At 49.7% G+C, this 10,508-nt stretch overlaps 1 protein-coding gene across 11 annotated transcripts in view; it reads right to left on the minus strand.

Moving 5' to 3' along the window:
• The window catches only part of RGMB (repulsive guidance molecule BMP co-receptor b), a 35,022-nt gene extending 29,929 nt beyond the window's left edge, over positions 1–5,093 (minus strand). For 5 of the 11 annotated variants that reach the window (XM_087741815.1, XM_087741814.1, XM_087741817.1 and 2 more), the window contains exons 1-2: positions 4,649–5,092; positions 1,496–2,007 (exon numbers count right to left, since the gene is read on the minus strand). In XM_087741815.1, the coding sequence (XP_087597941.1) occupies positions 1,496–2,007; positions 4,649–4,754 (618 nt within the window). In that variant the 5' untranslated portion in view covers positions 4,755–5,092. Of the gene's footprint in view, positions 1–1,495; positions 2,008–4,648 lie in introns of all 11 variants that reach the window. The other 6 variants (XM_087741813.1, XM_087741812.1, XM_087741811.1 and 3 more) reach the window with 2 other exon arrangements.
• Positions 5,094–10,508: the final 5,415 nt, after the last annotated feature.

Raw genomic sequence — 10,508 nt, forward strand, 5'->3', positions numbered from 1 at the left:
ACTGCAGATTACGAAATGCAGCTTTTTCTTGTACTTATTTAAGGGTCTCTAAAAAGAAGCCACTGGAGCAGATTTCAAGGGAAAGTCTCTTTTGCAAAGCTTACTCAGGTTAGCCTCATTCTCTCATTTTATACTCCTTCAGAACTCATTCATGATGCAGAATGTTCTTGGAACAGCCACAAATTAAGAAAAGCTGATTCTGAATTTCAGTGACATATCAGTCCAACCTCTGGGTTCCGACAAATGCAAAAATTTGCCTCGCTCATACAAGCATTGACATTAGTCAGTACCTCAGAATTCAGCATGAATGCAATAGCAAGACTGATTTTCACATATTAATATTACTGCACAGCCATCTCCATGGAAGACGTGCAGGCTTTAACCTACTGTGACTGGCACCCCCTGCTCCTGACCCCGGTAATAAAAAACCTGCTTCCGAGCTTAACAAAACAGTGAAAATTCTCCAATATTGATGGTCATGAAACTGTGTACACATAGCCTGACATCCCTTGACAATACAAGAGCCACACTACCACAGTTAGAAAAGGCCTTCTCACTCCAAAAAGGGAAGAAGATGACAATTTCAACTTCAAATGTATGTTCAAGTAATTTCTTTTATTGATAGAAAGATACCCCCAAAAGTTCAGAGTATTTTTCACCCCTCGCTCTGGAGGTAAATCTAAGGACATATCAGCCAGGCTCATGATTTATACCTCCTCATTTTCTTCCTACAGACAAACTTGCCATCTATCTTCAACAGAAAGAGACAAGTACTTTTCTTAAGATAAAGAAATGGCATAAGCTATCAATATTAGCACATGTATTCATTCTCTAGCCACCCAGAAGTGGCTGAGAGGAGAGCAATCTGAAGTCTTGCCTGTCTCAACAGGGACTTACACTCTCAGCAGAATTTTCAGGCTGCTGCTTCTTTAGTAAAGCCAGGGTACTAAGACCTTCTGACAACCATTTGGCATCAATGTAATTTTTTTGCTAGCTCCTCTCAATTCTCCAGAGTTCCCCATCTTATTTCTACTCTGAACCCTCAGTGTCTTCATAACTCATTTGTTGTGCCACTCTGTCAATATTTTTTGTTTCCTACTGTTATGGCTATACAATTTAGACAATTAATGAAAAGCAGAGACTTACACTCTTGCCTTGCTCCTTGCCTAGAAATTCTACTTAGTGCACAGGCAGTCACAGATGCTGCAATCTGATAACTGTTTTAAAGCGTCACATTTAGTACCCATAAAACCTTCTGTGGTGATATGTACAGAGTTTTCTTGTGGTGAGAAGGAGCAGAAGGAAAAAAAAGACCTGTTTTAAGTTTTGTTTGAGTCTCAGAAAAGAAGAGGCTAACAGTTTTACTTTCTTAGACTACTGCATGGAAGATTCTCAAGCTGCTACACTTCTTAACTGTTAAGGGCCAAGTGACTTACTCTACTGTCATGGCTTTTTACTTCTGTATGCATGCACAGTGCTTAAGAACAATCCATACCTTATTTGTAGCAGTAGCACTGGATCCTGGGACCACAGGCACGTTGGTCACTTGCACTGATAAGTAGTTATTGTCTATGAGGGGCCAAGCACCTTCCACTTTGCATGTCTGGAAGCGATCCTTAAAAGTCCTCAGATGAGGATCACCAAACAAGCCACAAAATAGGTAAGTAGGAGAAAGAGTATTCTCCCTTCCCTGATGTTCTCTGGCTTCTGTGTGGCCACTGTAATTGCAGGGATCATGGGTGGCTTCAGGGTTGGTGGAGGATGTGGGTCCATCTTTGGAACAGTTTCTCTGGCTCATGAGGTCACTGATCCCAAGCACTGCAGAATGGTAGACTAGGTTTCCACGGCATACTTTGGAATTGCGATAGGTACAGGCAGAGTACGCTCGCAGGGCCTTGCAGAACTCCAAATCAAAGCCCTCAAGAGCTGAGTTTAGATGTGAAGTTAAGGATACAAAATCAGTGGTGCACTTCTGGATTCGACAAGGTGTTTGCAGCTGGCAGTCACCTAAACACAAAACAGATGGCAGAGAAAAATCAAGCAAACCTCTTAAATTGCAATACCCCATTCCACACTCACAGGTACTGGAGAAAACAACTTGAAGACAACTTACAGTGGTGGAACACTATATAATAGAGAAAAAGGGGTTGGGAAGTAGAAAGATAGCAATACAGTCCATCTCAAAGGTGCATGACTTAATCTATTACTTGATATTGTCTAGATGGAAATTAAGAGCACTAACTCCTGCCAAGCATGAACCCAGAATTTCTTTCCAGATATCAAGGTGATGCAATCCTGTGCTTCAGCTGATCACTTAGTCAGTAAGCAAGTCTCCACTTAGTCTTTACACAAGTTACTGAACTTTTAAATAGAATCCTGCCCCTCAGAAGAATGTGGTAAAGGCAGCAAGCAATACACATTTAGACAAAAACAGATTGAATGACGCAGAAATCAAAGTTTCTCTTGTAGAAAGCAGGGTAGGGGAGAAGCAGGGTAGGGCCATAAATGCAGTTTACTTTATTTCCCTGGCACTGCCATAGCTAAAGCTTCACTGCTTGCTTTCTGGGACTAATGAGCGAGAAAACCCACAGCTGTCTGAAGTGCAAGTTGCCAGCTAAGGAAACCGTACACTGTAATTAGCAGCGCCTCTTACAGTGTGACTCAGTAATAAGACAAGGGGCAAAGAAACCCTCTCCCCACGAAAACCTGAAGTACTTATCAGATGTACGCAACAGGTACACAGTTCAGTTTACATGAACAAACCAGTCAGACCTTATCTGGTCACCTGATTTCCACAAAGAAAGCATAATTACCATCACAGCAAGCAAACTGGAGTTTTACAGTCCTCTCCTCCACAGCTCTCGCTGTCATGATCTGAAACCCTTCCAGATTCTCATGGCAGTTAACAACAGTCTTCTGCAGGTTAACTTTTACACAAGAACTCATGAGGAGCAGAAACGAAACGAACAAGACTGCACTAAAGGAAACAGAGCCACAAGTTCCAAGGGGGTTAAAACTAGGAGGGCCCCAGTCAAAGGAGAGAGCAGGTTCCCTCCCATCCTGCTGAAAGCTGCCATAACAGAAAATAGACCTTCATAAACAATATGTGCAAGACTTCATGCAATAGCTGTCCAAGCACCCAAAATTATCTACTAAAAACATGCTGCGCTTATTTGTTCCTTTTATGACCTATAAAATTCAGCAGTGCATACGTTAATCTGTAATTTCAAACTATCATAAAGCAGATTTTGAACACCACAAAAATGCTTCCAAAGATACATGGAAATGTGAAAAAAAGCAAAAATACCAATATACCTAACAGATACTCTTTTCCCTCCCCTCAAACACCTTTTTACAGCATTTCCCACTTGTTTTGTGTGTCCTCAAAGTAAAATAGGCATGGGTCTAGTCCAATTTTAATAGTCTAATTAAAATTTTCCTATACTCCTGATGAGTGGAAAATGGACTGAATAGTAATGTAGCTCTTTTCATTTCTAAACACAGTTGTTTTCTGCAGTTCACACAGTGATGAGACGATATTAGCAATTTCTTTGCTTGCCCCTTAGCTGACCCTCCTGTGAGTCAGTACTCACATGACTTACTTTAAATATCCAAACCATGAATTTATAAGGGCAACATGTTTTGCCAGTGATGGGTAGCCAATGCAAATCTCCTGTCAAAATCCCAAAACACAGAGTAGAAGCAGGAAGTCTCTAACCTACAGCCAAGCATGACCATGAATTGTATGAGTAAACAGTAGTTTCTCACTTGATCTTTACGCAAGTAATATATAGCTTTGCAAAAGAACAGAAAACCCAATCAAATTCTGTGTTTTCAGATACACAAACAAAAAAGAGCTATGCCAAGCAAAATGACACAGGCAACGTTGGTTCAGAGCCTAACTTTCAAAGCATCAAAACTTCTCTTATATTTCTCTTCAGTTATGATTTGTGATAATATTTTAATCACACTAGCTGGGCAAGTCAATCAAGTTATCAAATAGCCTAATAAATCTGTCCCTCCACACTCCGTGCAACTTGAAGAAATTTGCTTGCTGCTTTCACTGGATTCTTGGTACAGAAAGGGGTGAAAGACCAGCGATTTGACTAAAATCGGACGACCTCTCCCTACTATTTATTTCACTAAAATTATAAATATATAAAAGCGCTCAAGCTAGAGAGAAACATTTTTGCAGAACTACAACTGCTCAGATCACTTCTGAGTTTAAAACACAGACCACTTCAGCAGGCATCTGCAGCGTGCGGGGTACCTTCCACCTTCGCCTCAGTTTCCAATCTGCCAAGCAAATGCTGGCTCTACCCGAAGCAAAAAGGAACAGCAGTTCCCCGCCTCTTGAGGCAGCCGCCGCTCAACCCGGTGCCGCCCGGCTTCGCTCCCATCGCTGCATCAACCTTCCCACCCGCCGGCTCCGCAGGGCGCCACCGCACGCTGCCCAGGCCGGGGGAGGCCGCGCCCCAGCAGACACCGCTCGCAGCCCCGCAGCGGCCTGCGCCCGCGCGGCCCGAGCACGTAACCCCCGCCGCGGTCGGGCCGGGGCTGCAACCGCACCGCCTCGCGGCGGCGGTCCCCGCCCAGCCCCGGCACCACGCGCCGCGGCCCCCCCGCGGGCCCCGGTACGCCCCGATACCTGAGCGCAGCAGCAGCCCCAGGGCAGCGACGAGGCCGAAAGCGGCGAACGACGGGCGGCGCGGCGGCTTAGCCCCGGCGGCGCGGGAAGGCGCAGCTCTCCCCATGCCCGTCCATGCAGGTCCCCAGGCTGGCGGCGGGACGGGGCCGCGGCATGAGGCGGCGCGCGGGCAACCTCCTCCTCGCTGCTTCCTCCTCCTCCTTCTTTTCCTTCAGCGGCGCGGCGACGAGCGGAAGCCGCCGGGCCACAGCGGGGCGGGCGCGGGGCGGCGCGGCATGGCGGCAGGAGGAGACGAGCACAAAGGGAGCCGGTGAGCGGGCGAAGCAGGAAGTGAAGGCGGGCGGGCGGTGGCGGCCCGCAGCTCCGAGCAGCCCGCAGGCCCCGCGCCGCCGAGCGGACTGCGTCCGCCCCGCGCGGCCCCGCCCGGGCCGCCGCTTCCCATTGGCTGTGCCGTCTGTCCGACAAGCCCCACGACGTGCCGTCGGCGCGGCCCCGCCCCCCAGGCCGGGGCTGATTCGAGCGCGAGGGCTGTCTCCAGCTGCCCCGCCCCCTCGCGCCTTGCCTCCTGCCCGCGAGGCGCTGCGCTGCACCAGAAACCCTGCCTCCATCCCGCCGCACGCGGCCGCGCCCGCCTGCAAGCGCCCCGTTGCCCACGTCACTCGGCCGCGCGCGGCCAATCGCGCTGGTGCCCGCGGGCGGCCCCCAGCGCTCCCCGCGGCGGTGATTGGCTGCGCCGGCACACAGGCGGCGGAAGAGCCCGCAGTGCCACGCGCCGCCGCCAGGGGTCGCGCGCGGCTCGCGCGGGTCCGGCCCGGGCGGGGGCAAGTAGGGCCGCAGCCGGAACGGTGCAGGGGTCTCCGCCTGGCAGGGATGAAAGCTCCTGTAGACGGGCCTGGCCGGCACAAGCCGTCTCCGCGGCTTTTTCATAGCAGCCAGAGGAGCCGCACCGCCCGCTCGTCCCCGGAACAAGGCTCCAAGCACACCCGCGGCAGAACCGGGAAAAACAGAGAAATTAAACGGACGTGCCAGTGCAAGAAGCACTACTGGATTTTGAACTAGCCGTGGTTTATTTTCCAGAGGCCAGGTATGATGCCTGAACCACTCCCCAGTGGGCAGCACCACTGGCGGCTTCTCCTCCGCCGCCCTGGGCACCGCAGGGCGCACCGTGTTCCTCTGCACCCGCCCACGGGAAGGGCAGAAGTCTCGGTACTACGCCCCTGGGAACTCCCCCATGCCACACCGGGTACTTACATCTTTTTTGACTCTAGCGCGCTGCGCGGCTCGCTGGGGTCAAGGCTGCACCGTTCTCTCCCACTGGATGGTAACAGGACGCTTTGCAGATTAGGACCTGCATATCAAATACGTGACAACACGGACACGGTGAGTTATCCTGCTGTGGGGGCAAGAACAGGGCCCCCACAGAGGTGGCTCCGCATCAGTGTTGTGGAGCGCACTGCTGCGGGCGCACCAGCCAGTGCAAGACACATCTGGGGCCTGCCTGCCAGGGCTGCTGAAGTAGCATGTTTCTTGCCTGTTTCTCTGGGGAAACTCACACAAACTTCCTGCTCAACAACATTCATCTCATCAGGCAAAAACTGCAAAAACTTGAAAGCACAGCAGCCTCACAAATGCACTGGCATTTTTGTTTCTTGCTTTTTTCCAGCTGGGCAAAGGCGGTCATTGCCATGTGTCATATCTTTGTACATGCCCCGGCCTTGCATCCCGGTGCTGGGCCTGGGGCCTGCCGGTTCTATCCAGCATGGGCCCAGAGAGCCACACCATGCTGCCCACGTTTGGGGGATACCTGCGGAAAATGTGTGCTGCCGGCACTGACCCCACCTTTTCAGCAGCACCCAGTGGGGGCCAGCCTCTCACCCACCTCGACTTCAAGAAGGGAACACGTTTTACGCACAGAGCAGGAAAAACCCCGTGGTACCCCTTGAAGGTGACATTCATGGGAAGCGCTCCGTATCAGGAGCTGTCTGCTTTATAGGATGCAACCTGCAGTTTGCAAACTCGCAAGTGAATCCAGATGTGAGCCTGGACAGCTCGGCAATACTTCGCTTCCTTCTCCAGTCCCTGACCCCCGAGATCTCGGCATCTCTGAGCACCGGCTGAGACTGCTTGAAGGAAGGTGGAAGAAACTCAACGAACAAGCAAACGCGCTATCCGAGACGCACCCCTCGCCGCAACCCCAGCTCGAACAAAGGCACACGACAAATGACTCACCCGGAGCACCCCCATCGCCTGCTTGTACCGCCGGCGGCCGGGTCCGGGCGCAGCGGGGCAGGCGGGCAGCTCCCGAGGCGACGGGCCGGGTGGGCGGGCAGCGGCCGGGCTGCCGAGAGAGCAGCTGCCGGCAGCTGGCGGGGCGGTCGGTGGATCAGCGCACGGGCGGGACGGGCGGGAAGCCGCCGCCGCCGGGCACGGAGGCGCCCATAGCGGGAGCGCAGGCAGCCGCCGGCGTGGCGGGAGCGACTGCAGCAGCGAGCGGCCCGCCCCGGCGAGCCTGCCGCCCGCCCCCCTCTCCGGCACGGGCACAAAGGGAGGAGACGTGCTTTGAATGACAGCACGATCTTTCTGTCATCTATAGAAAACTAATGGAGAGGAGGAGGGGAGAAAACGGAGAGCACGGGCAGCCCCCCTGGCAGTGCAGGGATGCTCCTCCCCCTGCTTTTCCACTGCCCTCCCGGCCGGGCGCTGCCCTACCGCGCCCGCGGCCAGCACCTACCTGCCCATACCCGCATCGTCGGCCCGACCCCGGCCGCTAGTCCCTCGCCCCCGACACCCGGCCTGAACCCCGACCTGCCCTGGCTGCTGCAAACAGCCTCCTGGCCGTGCCGTGGCTCAGTGCGCCTCCCCCACACCTCCCGGCTCTCGGTCGCCTGAGCGGCGGCTGCCACCAATAGCTCCACACTTACCCGGGTGCTGGGAGTCCACTTGACAAGCTGCACACACAGCACAGACCCCAGTTTGGGTTTCCCCGTCGTGAGGCTGCTCACCATCTCGTTCCTCTTTGCACCTGCTAGTGGGCTTCTCGTTACGTTGGGCAGCCGGTGCAGGGGCTATCCGCCCCTGTAAGAATAATAGTGACAGATCAATATACAACACCTGTCTGGTAATCTGATCTCACAAATGCAGAGGCAGAATGTAGTAGCTGGGCAGAAGAGTGAACAGAGAGGGGGGGAAAAGCTTCCAAACTTGGCCTTGTGGCTGGGAAAGTCTTGGTTGAGTTATTAGAAAAGATATGGATCGAACCTGATGTCCTTTCTCTGGCTCATTAGATTTTCACCCCTGAAGTTGCCACACAATGTTTTGGGGGAACAGATATAACTCTGATGTTTTGGGGGGCAGGATCTGTGTTGTGCACTTGGTAGGTACATCTTAAAATGACCAGCCCTTTGCCTCCTCTGCTGCATGTGTCACCAGTTTCTCAGTTCCTCAGTCCAGCGGTAGATGGATATGAAGAAAGCTTGTTGGAAATTTGTAAAGAGCTTCAAGGTACTTTGGGGGAGGTCCTACCCCAGAAGGGAGGGAGACCTCAGTCTGTTCAAAAGTCTGCACCCACAGCCTGCGGTGGTCTATCAGTCGCAGATCACTATGTGGGGCAATGGCAGCCCAGAGCTCCTGAAACTTCTTTCCCATTTCTGACATTGGAAGCAGGCTCTTCTTGTTAAGAATATTTAAAACAGCTCCATTCATAGCCCACAGGAATGTGAAATTTTAATTTACACAATTGCTTTGGAGCTTGAAAATCCACTGTTGCAATCAGGAAAGTTGCAGCTTTGATTAAAAATCTTAAAGGCAAGACTCATGTTGTTTTACCCTCCTTATATAAGCACAAAGGAGATTGGGTGCATGAAATAATGACGAGTGAGAGTTCAAAGCCGTCCCAGAAAGATGGCCTTAAAGGTTGTTTCCTAATGTGATTCCAGCTCTTTACCATCCTTCTTCTTTGCTAAGTACCAACACAACAAACGTAATTTAGCAAGGCAAAGCCCTTTTCTTTCCAAAAACATTAGTCAATGTGTCTTAGAGTCAGCTTGCCCAATCTCAAAGAAATGCAGTAATTAAATAAACACTTTGAATAGGGTCTGAAACAGACCTTTCCGCTGGTATCGAGGCAAGGGGCCTGATAAGGGAAATGTCTCCTCACCTCCGACTTTTGTCAGATTCCTGAGCTGTTTGACACCAAGAAGCATTATTAATTCCAAAGCATTTTTTTTCAAATGCTGAATAACGGGGGGGGGGGGGCAAAAAAAAAAGGGGGGGCAAAAAAAGTGCAAAGAACAGACAGCTCTTCTCTTTCATTACCTTTCAGAGATGAGCTGTGATATCATTGACCTAGCAATCTGGTATCTCTGTACTTTTATAGTGATGCTCATTATTAGCAGGTTGAGAAGTACCTCTGATCATCACTCTGATTTTAGCAGAAGTGATGTTTCACATCTATATCATAGATATTTAAAGTGCTTTCCAAGCAGGAATTGATGTTTGAAATATCCCCGAGACATGGCCTCTACTCTTTAATCTGTACAGAAGCACTGTCATGCCAACACCATCCCAAAATACAGAAAATGATGGTTTTCCTTTTTTAAAAGGCAAAAAATGGAAGAGGAAGGTAAAAGAGAGAGGTCAAATACTAGAGAGAGTACAAAAGTACTGTTCGGATTCTGTTAAGTCTGTCAAAAAGTTAAAACGTCTATGACAAAACTTTATATTTTAACATAAAAAGACTATATGCCATCTTTAAAAAGTCAAATTAAATATCCCAACTAGCTTTTTCTCTGACACTCATTTCTTTGCTGTGACAGAAACCCTACATACAGAAGCCCCAGGACCATCTGTCTAAAGATTCTGTGCAGAAAAAAACCCACTTAACTAGTTCTTCTTTTTTTGGCACTTAGAAAACTATTGTAATCCAGTAAGTTCCTTTTTATTTTGCAGAGGAGGACTTAAGAGGAAGGGGTTTTGCCAACAACATGTATGCCAGCTGTTTCACATAGCCTCATTCCTCTCAGCCCAGTATCTCTAAGCAAGTATCAATCATTGGAATAGCAAGACTGGAACCTTAGACTCCTGTGACACATATTCTCCCAGAAAAGGGCAGCACAAAACACTTAAAAAAAAAATCAAAGTTTGTAGAAAAGATTATAGTAGAATGACATTTCATGCATTCCAAAATGCCACTGAAAGAAAAAAAAAAAAGAGAGAAAGAAATTACAGGAAATACAAAAGAAAGGGTGACATTCTCATAGTCATAGATGGAAGGTGACCATCCTTCATCCCTATATTACCAGTACAGCCACTGTCCTAAGTAATGTTACTGGTTTATCCGCATTCTTCTTCACAGAAATCCCACTGCTCAGTGTCTGTAGTGGCAGCTGCTAAGGGCTCAGTGGTTTTAAAATTTAGGACACTATTATTGCACATAGACTTAGGCAACACATATTTTTCCTGGAAGAGCTTGATTTCCTCCTCAGTTACACTGATATACTTGCATTAGAGCTACTCCCAATGCCCTCTGGCAATAAATAAAAGGAGAAAAGTTAAAGGAAGTCTTAATACTAAGGAGTTTCTTCACATTAGAGAGGGGCCTCTGAAATAGTTGGAAGCCATGCAGTTTGGCAACTGGAGTCTTCTGAGGCCAGGCACAAACCTGAAGGGGACAAGCTAGTTGGAGGTGGGACAGTTTGACAACGAGAAGCAGTTTAGCCACCTCCTGTGGAGGTGAACCCAAGATAATTAGTCCTGAATAGAGTGGTTAATTATTGTCACTGAAGTGAGAGGATATACCAGAGCTGGTATCTCTGCAGAGCCATATCCTGAGAGTCCTGCTAGCAGACTACAGAAGTATACG

Source organism: Nipponia nippon, unplaced genomic scaffold, assembly GCF_047370975.1.
Source record: "Nipponia nippon isolate SJK-2023a ecotype South Korea unplaced genomic scaffold, ASM4737097v1 scaffold_8, whole genome shotgun sequence".
NCBI classification, from domain to species: domain Eukaryota; kingdom Metazoa; phylum Chordata; class Aves; order Pelecaniformes; family Threskiornithidae; genus Nipponia; species Nipponia nippon.